The 18,146-nt window shown below is 47.7% G+C and overlaps 2 protein-coding genes across 4 annotated transcripts in view; one reads left to right on the forward strand and one right to left on the reverse strand.

Moving 5' to 3' along the window:
• WDR59 (WD repeat domain 59) overlaps positions 1-8,877 on the reverse strand; it is an 86,677-nt gene extending 77,800 nt beyond the window's left edge. For 2 of the 3 annotated variants that reach the window (XM_050922348.1, XM_050922346.1), the window contains exon 1: positions 8,785-8,871. In XM_050922348.1, coding sequence (XP_050778305.1) covers positions 8,785-8,838 — 54 coding nt within the window. In that variant the 5' untranslated portion in view covers positions 8,839-8,871. Of the gene's footprint in view, positions 1-8,784 lie in introns of all 3 variants that reach the window. The other variant, XM_050922347.1, reaches the window with a different exon arrangement.
• A 3,807-nt stretch (positions 8,878-12,684) lies between these two features.
• Positions 12,685-18,146, forward strand: part of ZNRF1 (zinc and ring finger 1) — a 105,774-nt gene continuing 100,312 nt past the window's right edge. The window contains exon 1 of the mRNA XM_050922465.1: positions 12,685-13,600. Coding sequence (XP_050778422.1) covers positions 13,177-13,600 — 424 coding nt within the window. The 5' untranslated portion in view covers positions 12,685-13,176. The remainder of the gene's footprint in view (positions 13,601-18,146) is intronic.

The following is an 18,146-nucleotide window of genomic DNA, read 5'->3' on the forward strand; positions in this document are numbered from 1 at the left end:
AACCTCTTCCCATGCCCCAACCCCCTGCCCTGATCCCCCTCCCGCTCTCCAACTCCCTAGATCCGAGCCCGGAGCACCCTCCTGCACCCCAAACTCCTCATACCCAGCCCCACCCCAGAGCCCACACCCACCGCCCAAACCCAATTTTGTGAACTTTCATGGCTCGCCATACAATTTCTTCTATTCTCCAACCTGGCCCTCGGGCCAAAAAGTTTGCCCATTCCTGCCCTAGATACTCCCCAGGAAATCCACTTGACACTTTTGTTACAAAAGCCCATTTTTGTCTGACACATAGTTCAAGATAGTCCTTTGAAAAGTTAGGTCTCACATTTGTCACACCTCCCCTCTCAACCGGTTACATGTAATGCCAACCCACAATATTATACGAACCGTCCATTTAATACAATGGACTCCAAAGATACTTAAACTTAATTAGTAAGGTCTCCCTAGGATATAGCAGGAAATTGCCATCTCTATCACAATAGTTAGAATAGCTACTTTTATGAAAAATGAAGAGGAAAATAGCTGAAGCCATTATTGACCTGAGCACTTTTGGTCTAATGAAGAACTAGTCAACTGTCAGGTATTTAATACGGCTAGAGTGGAGCAACCTTATGCTCTTGGTATTTTTTCCATCTTTCCCAGGAGATGGGAGAAAGCCAATAATTCAAAGCTCAAGTCATCTTATATAAAGGTTTTTAAAATAGGTTTAGTCAGCTGTTTTCCTGTTTCAAAAAGCACTTTGCAATTTCATAACCGTTCATGTAATTAATTGTAATTAATGCTTTATGTATTGGTATACTGCATTTGTAGACAGTGAGTAAGCGTTGTTAGGACAAATGTCAATGCCATAAAACTTAATTCCTGCTGAGAACAGGACGAAGCACCAGGATACAGTCTCACATGCTGGGCAACCATTCTGTCAGTGTCACAAAAGAGGTCACCTGGTAGCAAGATGGCCATTCCAGCATTACAGGCTCAAATCTGGGTGTAAAAATTTCACTATCCAATTCGTTGCAGAGGTTTTGCATGCCAAGAAGTGCTTCTTCAGAACATGACCTTTCAGAATGCAGCTCTGAGCAAAACGAAGACAGATTTCCTCTAGACTAAATTCTCAGGTTACCTGTAATTGCTGCAATTAGCATTAACACTTATTTGGACAGGTATGTTCGAACCACTGGATGTTGGAAAGGAATGCTGAGTCACTAGCACAGGCAGCATCCCCCACCCTCCCAAACATCTACATTAGGTAATTAATTTTGGTTTACTGCTCTTCTACCTTCAGAAACACCTTCTCATACTCCAGAATGCTATCTGCTTTTGGGTGTACCATAACTATTGCTTTCCACTTTGCAGGAAGCAGACAGACTTGGTTTTCCATGGTGGCACTATCTTTAGATTGTAAGCTCTTGGAGGGCAGAGACCAGTTACTTGTTTAGCATAGCTCACTGTCTTGCACACTGACAGCTAATCAGACATAAGCTTATTTTAACCCACCTTTGGGCTGCGCTGACGGCTTGCCAAGAACCTATGGGCCACATCCATTTGGATCAAAGAGCACAGAGTACAACCTCCTTCAGTTTCAGTGAGGAGATGTAACCTGTAGACACTCCAGGTTTTAATCAGCCATTCGGCCTTCTGCTAAGAGATACAGTATTGTAGGCTGGGACCTGGAGTTTCCACAAGTAATGCTTTGGTATTAAACATTAGGTTGGCTGCATTGAGGAGCACTATGGGCTGTAAGTACTGAGTGTTATTTGGCTGGCTGCTCTTTAGCCATCTGTGTAATGTTCATGTTACAGAGGCAGTGTGGATAGAACATGGGTGAGATGCAGGCTGTGAATGGTCTGTAGGGTGAACCCAGAAAATCACTTCACTCCGTGAACCTCGGCTTCTCCAGCTGTAAAATGGGGATAATGATACTGAGGACTGCCTTTGAAAACACTTGGAGATCTACTGCTGAGAAGTGCTTTGTAAGAGCTAGGGAGTATTAGTGTTTTACCGTATGCTGCAATCAGAGCTCTCAATTAGCCTTCTCCACAAAGAACCAAACCCAAACATATGAGTGTGTTCGGTGTTAGTGAAAGGTGCCAGCCTACCAGCCATGGGAACTGAAGTCCTCTACTTCTAGAACAGGCAGTGCCAGTTCCTAAATCCACCAGTGGGCCTTGCAGCTGACCTGCAAGAAACAGCTCTAGGAGAAAGGAAGTAGGTTCAGCCTCCATAGCCTTTTTAATCCTCAGCTTCTCTAGTAAGATTGACAACTATCACGTTGAAATCTAACTGCAAGGAAGAGGACTGAGACACTTGACTCATTTCACATAAACTGTCAAGTGGTAAGATTTGATTTCTCCTGATCTGGACCAGATCTGAACAAGTGAGCTAGAGGTGAACGTCTCCATCTCTTTATCAATTCTCTGGAAGCAATTCTTCACCGTGGCTCATGTTCATTTCTCAAAACTTGATCTCATTAATATTTTGATTAGAGGAAGAGATGGAGGAATGCAAGACATAAAACAGAGAAGGTTGTAGGCTGGATTCATTACAGTGAAAATGTATTAACTCAACACATTTGTTCCTAAAGAAGTAGCGTGACAGATGGTAATTTCCTGCAATATCCTGCACAAACCTGACTGAATTAAGTTGGTCTGTCATTGCGGCCACAGACTGCATGTAATTCCATGGGGGAGAGGCATCACAGTTCTAACAGGAGCTAAGAACAGGAAGGCTGGTTAGACAAATTCACTCCCTCTGTAACACCTCCAGAGCAGTATCCATGGGGAGGCTTGCATATACAGGCTCAAACTGGATTCTCCATAGACCAACAGACAAAGAAAGGACTTCTGGTTAAACAGCCTGAGTTAAAACAGACTCAGGGCCTTCTTTCTGATCCTACAAATGGACAGGACCATCTGTCTAAGTGGGGAAGGGGCAGTCCTTTCTTGAAAAGGGTCACCTTGTTCTGAGCAAAAAGGGTTATGAATTTGTAACCACAGAAATAATCCCTGGTGGGCAGGGCTGGTGCAAGGATGTTTCGTGCCCTAGGTGAAACTTCCACCTTACGCCCTCCCCCGTCCCTGAGCCCCCACCCTGAGGCGCCCCCCAGCGGCAGCTCCCCCGCCCTGAGGCACTCCCCCAGCCCCAGCTCACCCCTGCTCCGCCTCCTCCCCGAACATGCCGTCGCTGCTTCACTTCTCCGCCTCCCAGGCTTGCGGCACCTAAGCTGATTGGCAGCTCACCCCTGCCCTGCCTCTTCTCTGAGCACGCTGTGGCTGCTTCACTTCTCCCGCTTCCCAGGCTTGTGGCGCCAATCAGCTTCGGCACCGCAAGCCTGGGAGGCGGAAGAAGTGAAGCAGCCACAGTGTGCTCGGGGAGGAGGCGGAGCAGGGGGCAGCTGGGGTGGGGAGTTACCCTGCGTGCTGCCTCCCCCCCTTACTTGCTACAGGCGGCCCTCCCCTGCCCCAGCTCCCTCCACCTAAATGCCGGTAGTGACCAGGGCGACCGAAGATCCAGCTGCCGCGGTCGCTGCTGAAGAAAATGGCGCCCCCCAAATCCAAGCGCCCTAGGTGACCGCCTAGGTCACTTAAATGGTTGCACCGGCCCTGCTGGTGGGGTTTAAAGGACTGTTTACTGGCCAGACCCCTTGTTGGAATTGGGGTGCTCTCTGGTATGCTTATTGGCATGTGTAGTATGGGCTCTTTTATTGTGTTAGTATGCTTTCTCTGTAATCCTTTTACCGTAAGAGTAAATGTGCTTGCTTAGAAAGAGCTGTGGGGTAACTTAACTGTGGTAATTACACTGTTTTCTGTCTCTGAGACAAAGAGTAAAGCAGGCCCTGCTTAGGCAGCCTGGCTCTACTGGGGAATTCACAGTGTAGGCTGCCTGGAAATACCCAGCTCAGAAGAGAGAGAGGCACGAGTCTCCACCCAAAAGAGGTGACTGCTGTGGAGCTAGAAGTTAAAAGTGGGAACTCTTGCTGGACCAGAGGGAGAATACAGGTGCAGTGCCTTGAACTGTAACAGACAGAGCTACTGTGTTCAACTGTTGTTGCAATTGCTCATGCTTTTTTTAAGCATGTTTCCTTATTTAGTATATTTTAAAACATCTACATTTGGATGCACTTGTAACAGGGTTTCACTATAAGCAGCAGCTTCCAAAATATAATCTTGCCTTATTGTTTTCTTGAAAAGAGGGCCCCCAATTTTCTTGCAATCAAACCCAACTGAACGACGTAGATTAGAAATAAACCGCCATAGAAAATAATGTAAATGTTGTTTTCCCCAGCAACCCAAGTGGTAACAAAAACAGTAAATTGGCATGTTAGACATGGATCTGTTCCCCAAATGTTTTAAATGGGTCATCGCTATATGAACAAGATATAATTTGCACATCAGATTTTAGATGATTAAACTGGAGAAAAGAAAACTAGAACTCCTGGTATAGTCACTTTAATAAGAGGAATAAATATATGATCAGCATTTGAGCAAAAACAATAAAAAAGTTATTCTCAATTGATTAAGTGTATGCACTGTATGAATTCAGCAAAACATGGGACGCTTAGCACCAAACTTGAGTTTAAAATGCTCCTTTTCTTGGCAATAGAGGTTATGATTTTTAAAAAATATATTGCTTAGCAGGCCCAGAGCTGCTTTGAATGTTCAGATATTTGATAGTCACTACAGTGTCACACAAGGATTTCAAGGAAATGAAGCTAAGAGGATTTCCTACCATGATTATTGCCAGAGATCTTTCTGCTATTTTATTAAAGGAACCTCAAATGCAATAGACAGGCAGGAGAGGAAAGCAGCCAGGTTTCTACATATCAACTTGGTCATTCATTTCCATTCACCATGAATTGCTTTTACAGATTGCAGGCATGCTTAAATCCCCATCACCTTGCAAGGGTTGTTGCTGTGATGGTCACTAACACTGAAACCAGCAGCAACTGTCCAGATTGCCAAAATTCATTTCAGGAGAAAGAAACAGAAAATACTTGGACAGAGTCAGCCACTCACCTGGCAGGTAAGTAAAGGGGATAGGCAGGTGAGTCTAGAGCTAAAAAATAAACCTAGGTTAAGCATGTTGTAAGAAGGGGGAAATGACACTGTGATTTTATGAGTGTAATATACGACCTTATTGAAAGGTGACAGGGCCAGAAAGAGTTAATTACCTCACCGACTGACCTGCCCCGGGGTCAAACTTTAGACACTTGTTAGGAAAATATGTAAATGAATAGAGCTTTGAAATGCAAGTCTGCATTGTTAGAGGTAGAAGGGTAGGTGTATGCTCAGGTCTTGGAATGTAAGCAAACAAGTCTTGTCTATTGCTATAGCTTTGATTCAAAGATCAAAAAAGGAATATTAACATTTAGGAAGACACTTGAGTGAAACAGTATTATTGTCTCTATGTCTCTGTGAAGGTTGTGGTAACCTGTATCTGAACTGTTTAATGGATAAATTACCATGTGCTAATTGCCAGGATGTTTGGGAGACAGAAGATTAAGCTTATTCTCTCAGGTCAAGAGGCTGCTGGAAATGTATAAGTACCCTGGGACAGATCCTATTTCATCTCAGATCTACTTTGGGTTTCAAGAGGGGGAAACCTTAAGCCACAAGGATTGAGATCCCCAGTCACTGACTGGAGTCACCCTGAATATGGACATTGGACTATAACCTATGGACTATTTCTAAAAGGACTTTTGGCGGAGGCCTAAGGCTGGGCACTTTAAGGGAACTGCGGTGTTTGAACTTCTAAGTAACCAGTGAGGTACTACAGAAGCTGGTTTGTGCTGGCTTGGTAAATCTAAGTATTGGAATAAACACCAGCTTCTGGGGTTTGTCTGCAGTTCACCCTAATTTAGTGACCTCAGCTGGCTCCCACAGACAGCACCGTCACAGACACAAATACGTCTTTTCTGGCAGTTTGGAAGAAAACATAAAACCAAGGCCTTGAACACTTATGGTCATAAACGATTCCAGGGCATTTCTAAAACAAAAAATAGGATTAACTCTGGGATCTTGCCCAAATCCTGGATTAAAGAGACACCAACAAATTCAAAAATATATGTTGTAAACAAAGTAACATAGCTAAAAGTACTTGGGGAACACAATTTACTGTTCACCTTTTTATTCAACTTGACTTTAATAAGAACTGGTTTTGAAAAAGTTAAAGGGATAGTCAACTTTAAAAGCAGCGAAGAATCCTGTGGCACCTTATAGACTAACAGACGTTTTGGAGCATGAGCTTTCGTGGGTGAATACCCATTTCGTCAGATGCATGCTCCAAAACGTCTGTTAGTCTATAAGGTGCCACAGGATTCTTTGCTGCTTTTACAGATCCAGACTAATACGGCTACCCCTCTGGAACTTTAAAAGGTTTCTACAACTGAATTAAAAGTAGTTTCTAATAACACACCTGCTACTGAGTATCCCTGCCAATCTAAGCAGTTACATTTTATTTTTTAAATATATTTATCGCTCCCTATTGCTGCTTGAAGGCCACACACAAACAACAGAGGGAAATGACTGTCATTTCAAAGGAAATCCTGAACAAGACTATATAGCAAGTATCAAAAAAGAGAAATCTCTCTCTAATATTTTAATTACAGGCATTTCAGTTGTTAACTGTAACAATAACAGGTAAAAAAATTATTGACAGAAGTATGATTTTATACCTCAGTAAGGGTTTTGTTACTGTCTCATATACAAAGAGAATTATAGACTAGATGAACTTACTACAAGTTGGGTGCATATTATCAATGTTTCACAATCGATCTGAAAGGATATATCAAGTGGGGTCCCACAGGGATCTGTCCTGGGTCCAGTTTTATTCAATATGTTCAATTATAATTTGGACAATGGCATAAAAAGTACACTTATAAAGTTTGTCCACAATACCAAGCTGAGAGGGGTTGCAAGCACTTTGGAGGGCAAGACTGGAATTTAAAATGATCTTGACAAACTGGAAAAATGGTCTGAAATAAATAAGATTAGATTCAATAAGGACACAGACAAAGTACTTCATTTAGGAAGAAATAGTCAATTGCACAAATACAAAATGGGAAATGACTGCCTAGGAAGGAGTATGCTGTGTTGTAGCCATGTTGGTCCGAAGATATTAGAGAGACAAGCTAGATGAGGTAATAGCTTTCATTGGACCAACTTTTGTTGGTGAGAGAGAGCTCTTGAAAAGCCCTGTGTAGTTTGAAAGTTTGCCTCTCTCACAACAGAAGTTGGTCCACTAAAAAAAAAAATTACCTCGCCCATCTTGTCTCTCTAGGAAGCAATATTGCAGAAAAGGAGCTGAATGAGAGTCAACAATGTAACACTACTACAAACAAAGTGATTGTTCTGGGATGTATTAGCAGAAGTGTTGTAAGCAAGACACAAGTAGCAATTACTCCATTCTAGGCAGCCCTGATAAGGGCTCAGCTGGAGTATTGTGTTCAGTTGTGGACACCACACTTCAAGAAAGATGTGGACACATCAGAAAACATCCAGAGGAGAGCTAGAAAAACGTTTAAAGGTCTAGAAACATGACTTAACAAGGAAAGAGTGAAAATCCTGGGTTTGTTAGTTTGGAATAGAGATGACTGAGCAGGGACATGACGACAGCCTTCAACTATATAAAAGGTTGATATAAAGAGGAGGGTGAGAAATTGTTCTCTTTAGCCACTGAGGCTGGAACAAGAAGTAATGGGCTTGAATTGCAGCAAGGGAGATTTAGTTAAACATTAGGAAAAAGTTCTTAACGGTCAGGGTAGTTAAACGTTGGACCAAATTAACTGGAGAGGCTGTGGAATCTCTGTCATTGGACATTTTTAAGAACAGATTGGATAAAACGGTCAGCTATGGTGTTGATTTATTTGGTCCTGCCTCAGTGCAGGGGGCTAGACTTGATGACCTAATGTGGTCCCTTTCCACTTTCGCATTTCTATGAGCTAGGGTACATCTACACCACCAGCCGGATCAGCGGGTAGCGATCCATCTATCGGCGATTGATTTATGGCGTGCAGTGTAGACACGATGAATCAATCCCCGATCACTCTCCTCTCGACTGCTGAACTCCAGCAGTGCGAGAGGCAGAAGCAAAGTTGACGGGGGAGCCGTGGCCATCAATCCAGCGCTGCGAGGACGCAAAGTAATTTTAATTCGATTTAAGATACGCAACTTCAGCTAGGAGAACAGCATAGCTGAAGTCGACGTACCTTAGATCGATTCCCCTGCCCCCAGTGCAGACCGGGCCCTAGTCTACGCTAGGAGCGCTACAAGGGCACTGATGGAGCTGTGCCACTGTAGCACGTCTGGTGAAGATGCTCTAAGCTGACGGGAGAGAGCTCTCCTGCCCTCTTTATTACTCCAGCTTGGCACAAGGGGGTAGCTCCGGCTTTGTCTACACTGGCACTTTTGTCGTTAACACTTGTTGTTGTTCAGGGGTGTGAAAACACCCCCCCCCCCGAACACCAGAAGTTGTAATGACGAAGTGTCAGCGCAGACAGCACTCCAGCGGGGGGAGACACCCCCGGCCCGGCTGGGGGCGGATTTACTTTGTCGCAGGAGAGCTCCCTCCCGGGGTAAGGTGCGAGGGAGCCTATGGACCAGCAGCCCGGCCCACCCGGTGCGGGACACACACAGGCCGGGCGAGCCCAGCCCTGGCGGGGCCCCAGGCAGGGAGGCTGGAGGAGCGGGCCCCTGCCCCCGGAGAGCAGCAGGGAGGTCCCCGCACACACCAGACGGCGAGGGGCGTGGCGCATGCGCTCTCCCCCAGGCTGCGGGGGCTCGTTACCTGCGAGTCCCGGAACTCCACCACCACATTCTCGCTGCTCCAGCGCGCCGCCATCTTGGGCCGCCCCGCGCGACACACCTGAGGGAAGCAGGATTGGAGACGCAACTTCGCACGCACCCGGCGGGAAGCGCAAGGACTGCTGGGAGATGTAGTCCCGGGGCCGCAGGGCGGGGCTGGGAGAAGCGGACGGGCAGCAGGGCGCCTTCCTCCCGGCGTGTGCTGCCTGGGCGCTCATGGGACGGAGCGCTCACGGGATCCCATGACTCCAGGAGCTGGAACTTTAAGAAATAACACCGGCTATTGGGGGCAGGGCTGGTGCAACCATTTAAGTGACCTAGGCAGTCACCTAGGGTGCTACGATTGGGGGGGGGGGTGCCATTTTCTTTGGCAGTGACCGCAGCGGCCGGATCTTCGGCAGCCCCGGTCGCCACCGGCATTTAGGCGGAGGGAGCTGGGGCAGGAAAGCACGGGGAGGGCTGCCTGCAGCAAGGGGGGGGAGGGCGGCATGCAGGGGAACTCTGCCCCAGCTCACCCCTGCCCTGCCTCCTCCTCAAGCATGCAGTGGCTGCTTCACTTCTCCCGCCTCCCAGGCTTGCAATTGGCGCTGCAATCCTGGGAAGCGGGAGAAGTGAAGCAGCGATGGTGTGCTTGGGGTGGAGACGGAGCAGGGGTGAGCTGGGGTGAGGGGGTGCCTCAGGGCAAAGGGTGGGGAGCTGCCACGGGGGGGTGGGGGGGGTCAGGGCAGGGTGGGGAGGGTGCAAGGTGAAAGTTTCCCCTAGGGCGCGAAACATCCTTGCACTGGCCGTGATTGGGGGAGACACACTCAGAGTCCAAGTTGTCCCTCCCCTCTACCTGACTGTGTAATCATCTTCCCCTGGCCCTGTGCTCCCTTGCTAAGCTCATGGAAGGAGCAGCAAGGGAGTTTTCTTTATTTATGTAAACATTTTCCTTTTTAGTTATTATTTTGCCATTGGTTAAGAGGATATTGGCTGATAAGTTAGGCCCTCAATTTAGGTACGGAAAAAATAATTAAAAATATTTACAAAAGCTAGTATTTACAAAATTGCTTTAATGGAATTAAAAATAAAAATAGTTTTGTGTTTGGATTTTAAGATTACCTTACAATGGTCCCAATCCTGCAAACACTTGGGTGCATGCTTCATTTTGCTTAAATTAGTAGTTCCACTAAAATTAAAATAAAACTGCTCACAGCCCTGATCTTGTAAATGTCTATGTGTGTGTGCTTAACTTTACTACCATGAGTATGTCCATTGAGGTTAATGGGATTACTCATACTGTAGAACTTAAGAGTTACAAACACCAGAGTTATGAACTGAGCAGTCAACCACACATCTCATGTGGAACCGGAAGTACATGATCAGGCAGCAGCTCAGACATCAATACCAAAAAACAAATACTGTACAGAACTGTGTTAAACTTGAGTTCAAAAAAATTGTGACAAGGGAAGGAAACTGTTTCTGTGCTTGGTTAATTTAAATCAGGGGTTCTCAAAATGGGGGCTGGGACCCCTCAGGGGGGTCACGAGGTTATTACATGGGGAATTACAAGCTGCCAAACTCCACCCCAAACCCCGCTTTGCCTCCAGCATTTATAATGGTATTAAATATATTTAAAAGTGTTTTTAATTTATAAGGGGAGGGGATTGCATTCAGAGGCTTGCTATGTCAAAGAAGTCACCAGTACAAAACTTTGAGAACCACTGATTTAAATTAATATGGCTAAAAGCAGCATTTGTCTTCTCCAAATAAAGTTTCATAGCTGTTTAAATGTTCAATTGTAAAATTTGAAATAACAAACATAACATTTTGTTCAGAGTTACAAACAGCTTCAATTCCTGAGGTGTTCGTAACTCAGAGATTCTACTGTAACAGTAAAGTTAAGCATATGTTTAAATGTTTGCAGGACTAGGGCCAATGTTTGCAACTGCAATGCTGAAGAAGATTTATGCTAGTATATGAGAACCTGAAAGTTAAACTAACTAGGAAATAAATTTAAATAAAATTGAGTAGTTTATTTTTATAGTGGAAGCCAAGTAAAATGCAAAAACTAAGTAATAAATATAAATAGTTCAAAGTAAATAAGGTTGTAAAAATTATTTGGTGTTAATATTCTAAAATGATCCTACTAATGCTAATTTGGGAATTTTTCAATATAGCCCTGTTGCACTTAAGGAATCTGAGAAAGTTAAAACTATTTCACTCAGTCATACCATATTAAATCACCAAGTCACTGTTTTTTGTTTTTTTTCTGGTTGTGCGTCACATGGCATCGTACTGACAATTGCACAATCAGGGACAAAGGGAGGACACGGTGAAAGTAATTTACAGGACTTACTGGTACTGCTGGAGTCCTGAGGGGGGTATGGCCTCTCAAGATTTAAAGGCCCTGGGGCACCAGCTGTGGCTGGGAGACCTAGGGCCTTTAAATCAACCAGGGCCTCCCAGCTGCAGAGTTCAGGGGCAAATTAAAGGACCCGGGGCTCTGGTTGCTAAGGGGAACCCTGAGCTTTGCAGGGCTGGGGCAGGTATTTAAAGGGCCAAGAGCTCCTGCCCCTGAGGTGAGCTCCAAGCCCTTTAAATCCTGGCCCCAGCCCAGCCACCAGAGCCGTGGCCGGGATTCAAAGGGCTCTGAGCTACCTGCAGAGGGGGGGCACTCTGAGCCCTTTAAATCTCAGCTGTGGGATGGGGTTTAAAGGGCTCTGGGCTGACGGCAGCCGTGGCAGCCCAGAGCCCTTTAAATTTGGCCCCAGCCCGGCCACCCGAGCTGCAGGCGGGCGGGCGTTAAAGGGCTCTGGGCTGCCAGCTGTGGTGGGGAGCTGAGAGCCCTTTAAATCCCTGCAGCGAAAGCCAGTGCAATCTGGCTTACTTTTGTCTCTGGGAGGACATGGCAATAATCTACAAATACTTGAATGGTGTAAGTGACAGGAAGGGAGAGGAATTATTTCAAGGAACATAAGACCTAAGAGCAATAATGGAATGAATTCAAATGGAAACTTTCTGGCTGACTGTCAAGAAAAACTTCTTTACAGTAAAATCTATTTGACTCTCCAGCCGAGAGGGGGAAGTGCACAAGGACAGGACATTTTGAAAATGGTCTGGGTGCATTATTATTATTAATTAAGACCTGACACAGGTAGCTCTGTGTGTGCATGACACAAAATACAGTCTCTGCTCCAAAAATCTGTGACGTTATGCATGTGTATGTGCATAAATGTACTCACACCAACAGTTCTAATGAAGTCAGTGAGCCAGGCCACTCACCAGTAAAGCCATTAATTGGTTTGTGCTTCAGCTTCCCAACTTTCAAATGTAGCAATTAATCTTTGCTTTGTCCCGTTTGAATGTTGTAAGCATTTTGGGACAGAAACTGTCTTGTATTATGTGTCTGTACAGTGCCTAGCACAATGGATCCCTATGTCCGCTAAGGGCTCTAGGCATTACTGTGAAACGAATAATAAACTGAAATCTATGATGCAACCTTAACTATGGTCCCAGGACTGTTCCACCATAACAGCACGCTGTCAGCGCTTCACACATCATTATAATTAGCAGCAGAGGCTTGCGGCTTTTCCATCCTCAACACACAGCGAGGAGTCTATGCTCCCCTTTGCTGGTAGCACTGGTACGGTGATTCGAAGTGTGAGCCCTAGCGGGAGCTTTCAGGTAGTGTCTGGAAGCAGGGGCATTTCCCAGCTGCAGGAGAAGCAGGGCCTCGCCTTCCTGAGAGCGCATTTCTACTCCCCACCTAACTCCTCGGTCCGCCCCCGCCATCTCTCCTGCGCCCGGGGAGCCCAGCTGGCGGTGCGGGCTCTGGCAGTGAAGGGGTTAATGCAGACTGCGGGGGCGGAGCAACCGTGGCGCATGCGTCCTGGCAGCGCCTATTGTCTCCGCTGGCCCCAGCAGCGCGGTGCTGCTGGAGAGAACGGCCCGGGGCGGAGGCGAGCGGGCTGCGAGGCGGGAGGCTCCGCTCCATGGACAAGGTCCCCAGCGGGCCGGAGCCGGACGCAGGCTGAGCCAGCCTCGCTGCGGGCTCGGCGTGGAGAAGCGGGCGCAGATCGTCTCTGCGGGCTGCTAGCCGAGTCCCGGCCCTGCAGCCAGGCGGGCGGGCGGGCGGCCCTTGCCTGCTGTTCCCCCCGGCCCGCAGCCCGGTGGGCGGACCCTCCCTCACTCCCCCCCGCCCCGGCTGTGGATGAGCAGCTGGGGGCCTCTCGGGACCTGGCGGGGGGAACATGCCGGAGGCGCGGGTGAATTTTAATTCCTAGTTTGCCGTCCCCGCCTCCTCCGTTTTCGTCAGCCTCCCTTCCCCCCGCCGAGGGGTGTCTGTAGGGGCTCGGTGCTGAGCGCTCTCGGTCGGGCGGCGGCGGGCCGGCCCATGGGCGGCAAGCAGAGCACCGCGGCCCGCTCGCGGGGGCCCTTCCCGGGGGTCTCCACCGACGACAGCGCCGTGCCCCCGCCCGGGGGGGCGCCCCACTTCGGTCACTACCGGGCCGGCGGCGGCGCCATGGGGCTGCGCAGCCGCTCCGTCAGCTCGGTGGCTGGCATGGGCATGGACCCGAGCGCGGCCGGCGGGGTCCCCTTCGGCCTCTACGCCGCGGCGGCCCGGGCGGCGGGCGACCCCGAGCGGGCGCCGGGCGGCGGCGGCTCGGGCGCAGACTCCACCTACGCCCATGGCAATGGTTACCAGGAGACGGGAGGCGGTCGCCATGGAGACGGGATGCTGTACCTGGGCCCGCGAGCCTCGCTAGCCGACGCGCTGCCCCTGCACATCGCGCCCCGCTGGTTCAGCGCGCACAGCGGTGAGTCCCGTGGCCGGCGGGGAGATGGGGGCGCGGCCGGGCTGGGCTCGGGGATCGGGCTCCCTACGGGCAGGCTCCCGGTCTCCTCCTGCTTCGGCAATGGAACCCGGAAGGGGGGGTATCCAGCTGGCTTTCTGGCTTGTCTAAGGAAACGGGGGGCCCGCTGGAATTCACTGGGGGTCCAAGGGGCACATGGGAGTTACCTGGAAAGGAGCAAATTGCAGCCATGGGAGAGATTGGGCCCCAGGGGCTCTCCCCAAGGTAGATGATGGGTGGCTGGGACCTGTCACCACTGGTTTGCTGGGTTATAGAACAGCACATGGGTCAAAACTGATTCAGGGCAATGGCTGCCCTTTACTTCCCTAGAGTGCCTGGTGTAACAGTTGAGGCTGGCATTAACTCTTGTGTTCTGTCTCCTGGAAGGAGAAAGGGGGAGACTCCCTGGAGAAAGAATATTGATCTGCCTTTTAAAAGCGTCAAGTGGGGGTCTAGCAACTGACAAAAGTGGGCTGAGGCTGGTGTAAACTCACTACAGTTCAAGCCATTGACTTGGAAGGATTGAAATGGGTTTCGGTATTGTATATGAAAGGGAGTTGGTTACAGTCCTTATTGTCCAGATGTCCTCAGAAAAGAGGAAGGAGAGGAGAGGGTCACAAGAACCTCGGAAAACGAGAAGTAGGAATTTCTCATTTATTCTTATAAAAGGCCAGGCAGAGGCCAAAGGGGGTTTCCCATCCAACTATCTGGTATGGTCATGATGCCCTGGACCAAGTGGAGAGAGAGAGAGAAAATGGCTTCTTTGGCCTACTTGACTAGGCTAGGGAGCCAGTTGGGCGCTGCTACAGGAAATATGCTAGGCTGAGTGGAGGGAGGAAGCTCCCTTCCCCGTTCCTGACCTCCACTCTTGAACCATTCTGTTGGCTGGACTGGGTGGAAAGAAACTGGCTCTCCCAGTGGGATTGTCTCTGATCTGGGACCGGGGGAAGAGGTGGGAGTCCTCTCTGCTATGAAGTCATTTCAGGGATGTTGCCTTGTTTCCTGGAATAGTCTGGGACTTCTCTCTCCCTCCGCCCCCTTCCTGAATATTGTAAATGTTCTTGTTATGTGACATGGTTCTGGGAATCTCTGTACATCTTAGGAAAATGCCTCATTTCAAGAGGGGTTTGAGACTAGGGAGCAAAACATAGAGGGGAATTGAGTACAAAGCAAGACTCATAGGACTTGCTTCCCACTCCTTCCAATCCGTAGGGGTTGCTGCAGCCACTCAGATGGATGCTGTCTGGTGTCCTGAGTTAAATCCTAGTTTGCAGAGTGCCAGAAGCACAATTACTGCTGTTTACTGCCTGCCTGATTATCTGGGTTAAGTCAAGTAGCTGGAGTGCAGGATTGGGAGTTAGGACTCCTGGGGTCTGTTCCTAGCTGCCTTGCCATGTGACATTACGCAAGACACATCATCTGTATCTGCCTCAGTTTCCATCTCGATTTTTAAAAAGAAGATACTTCTGTGAGGCATTTTGTGATCTCCTGAAAGCTGCTACAGAAGTTCAAAGTATCATTGTTGCAGTAGAATCTCACTGATTTGCACCTCCCAGCAAAGATTTTTATTGCAGAGGTGGTACTGGAGGCCTTGTATTCCGAAGGCTTCATTATACAGAATATTCTACAGTGGTGTTGATAGCATTCTCTGTATGTGATGACACTAGTTCAGTCAGAGCTCACTACCATTCTCCAAGTATCTTTCTGAGAGACAGAATCTGAACTTCTCCAATGTTTTCTCGCTTTCTAGCTAATTTGAAAAATGGATTTAAAAAAACCTCCTGGATCTCCCAGTTATTAGTGTGAATTAGTGAAAGTTTGTGCTCTTACTTAGACCTTAGTCCATCCTGTGCTTTGCTGCACACTGCGCTTTTGACATCCTTGCCTGTCAACTGCCCTTCTCTCCAAATCTTCCTATTTCGTGTTGAGGTGCTTGATGTCGTTCAGAACTGTTAGTTTTCATGTTACTTGTGGTCGTCTTCTCTTTCTTCTTGCATTTTCTGACTTTCATTCAAGAGCAGTATTTGGTAAGCATTCTTTTTCCATTCTCAGCACGTGTCCCAGCCACTGATGTCGTCTTTTGTAGATTATTTGTGAGAGGGTACCTTGTCCAGTAATTTTTCTGACTTCTTCACTCATCTTCCTATCTCTATATGTTGTTCCCAATATTCTTATCAGAGATTTGTGATGACATGCATCCAGTTTTTGCGTGTCTTTCTTCATAAGTTGCCATGTCTCATTGCTGTATGTTGTGATGGCAATAACAATTGCTTTGTAAACATTCAGTTTTGTCTTGAGGGAGATGTTTTTCAGTCTTCCAAATGCAGCATTTGTCTCCCCACTTCTTCTTCTTCTTTCCTTGGAACTAGTATTGATCTTTGATTATTAGCAGGTAAATACGCCCAGTGGTCTGTGATGGGATGTTAGATGGGATGGGATCTGAGTTACTACAGAGAATTCTTTCCTGAGTGCTGGTTGGTGAGTCTTGCCCACATGCTCGGGGTTTAACTGATAGCCATATTTGGGGTTGGGAAGGAATTTTTCTCCAGGGCAGTTTTTCGCCTTCCTCTGCAGCGTGGGGCACGGGTCACTTGCTGGAAGATTCTCTGCACCTTGAAGTCTTTAAACCACAATTTGAGGACTTCAATAACTCAGACATAGGTTAGGGGTTTGTTACAGGAGTGGGTGGGTGAGATTCTGTGGCCTGCATTGTGCAGGAGGTCAGACTAGATGATCGTTAACAGTCCCTTCCGACCTTAAAGTCTATGAGCCTATATTACCATCTTGGCTGATAGAACTTCCAAGATATGTAAAATTGTCCACCTTCTCTTCATCAGTTTTGATTTGTCACTATCCCTATTAACATGACTTTACATTTCTTTGCATTGTATCTCAAACCTATCTTCTCCATTACTTTTTATTTGACTTGTACGTTTTTTGTAGTCCGTTGGCATCTTCGCTGATGAGTGATGTCGTCAGCAAAGTCTAGATCAAATAGCCTTGAATTGTTCCATTTTAGGCCATATGTATCACTGTCACATTATTGTTACTATTGTGCTTTTACTACTGCCCTCTAAAAATTGCGTATAAAATGCTTTGCTGTCTGTGTGAAACTCTAGGCACTTGGTTTCTCTGGTGTCTGCTTCAGGGTCCTGTAGGATGTTGTGGGTTTGCTCTAAGAAGTGTATTGCACTGTTTGGCCTAAGTCAATAACCCTTCATGTGATGGTGCCCCTGTGCCACTGATAAGAGAAGAAAACGGGAGCGCAAAAAACTAATAATTCTGGAAACTTGTCTGATTTTTTTTCTTTTTTGGTATTCACCTCCCATGTCTTCCGTGTGCAGGCATGTCTGTGGGGAATTTCGTAGAGGAGCCGTTTGAGGGAGGGGGAAGCAAACTGTGTCTACTGTAACCTTTTGTTGTTCATGGGTAGAATGGAGTGTGTGTGTGAGGGGGGTGGAATTCAATACGCTACAATAGATCGTTCTCTGCAGTTCCTCTTCCTCTGTAGTCCCACCGCTACCGGGAGCTAAACCACTCCCTATTAGCCACAGTAAAATGCTGAAACAACAAATTTTTGGTAAATGAAGAGAAGCCTTGATATTGGCTTGGATGACTATACCATTCGTTTGTTAGGGGGACTTGAAAATGAGAACAGGGTGAGTTGCTGATACATCCAGAGGCGGCTTCAGGCCCCAGCACACCAAGGGGCCCCAGAGGTTGGGGCTGCAAGCCACGGGGGGGCGCTCTGCCGGTGCTGCGAGGGCAGCAGGCAGGCTGCCGGTGCTGCGAGGGCAGCAGGCAGGCTGCCGGTGCTGCGAGGGCAGCAGGCAGGCTGCCTCTGACGGCTTGCCTGCGGAGGGGCCGCTGGTCCCGTGGCTTCAGTGGACCTCCTGCAGGCATGCCTGCGGAGGGACCGCTGGTCCCATGGCTTCAGAGTCCACCGAAGCTGTGGAACCAGCAGACCCTCCGCAGGCAAACTGCCGGAGGCAGCCTGCATGCTGTGCTTGGGGCGGCAAAATCCCTAGAGCCGCCCCTGGATACATCAGATTGCATTCGGAGTCCATAAGTTTCGGTCCTAAATGCACTTGGTCCTTTGTTAGAATAGATTTTAATCTCCTTCTGCAAGGAGGAACCTTCAGAGGATGTTCCCTCCTTGCAGAACACAACTGATTGTCTGAGGATCTTATTTATATTGCAGCAGTGTCAAGAGGCATCAAATGAGACCAGTCTCCTTGTGCTGGGCACTCTGCATACTCCTCAGAAGAGACAGGCTATTTTTACTGACCAGCTGCCTCTCTTGTACTGCTATTTCTCAGGTACAGTAACACAGGAACAGTACTACCTCTTAGCCTCTAGATCTTCATAGGAAAGATGTGAAGAGACTGCAGACAGAATGATTCTATAAAACTGCCCTGAGAGTGGGTTGGTTAGCATTTCCTGTCAGATGAGCGCCCTCTCCTTAGGAAAGGAGTCTCCATTGTTTACTTAAATGAATTTTGCTTACTGA

The sequence above is a fragment of the Gopherus flavomarginatus genome, chromosome 14, assembly GCF_025201925.1.
Source record: "Gopherus flavomarginatus isolate rGopFla2 chromosome 14, rGopFla2.mat.asm, whole genome shotgun sequence".
NCBI lineage: Eukaryota > Metazoa > Chordata > Testudines > Testudinidae > Gopherus > Gopherus flavomarginatus.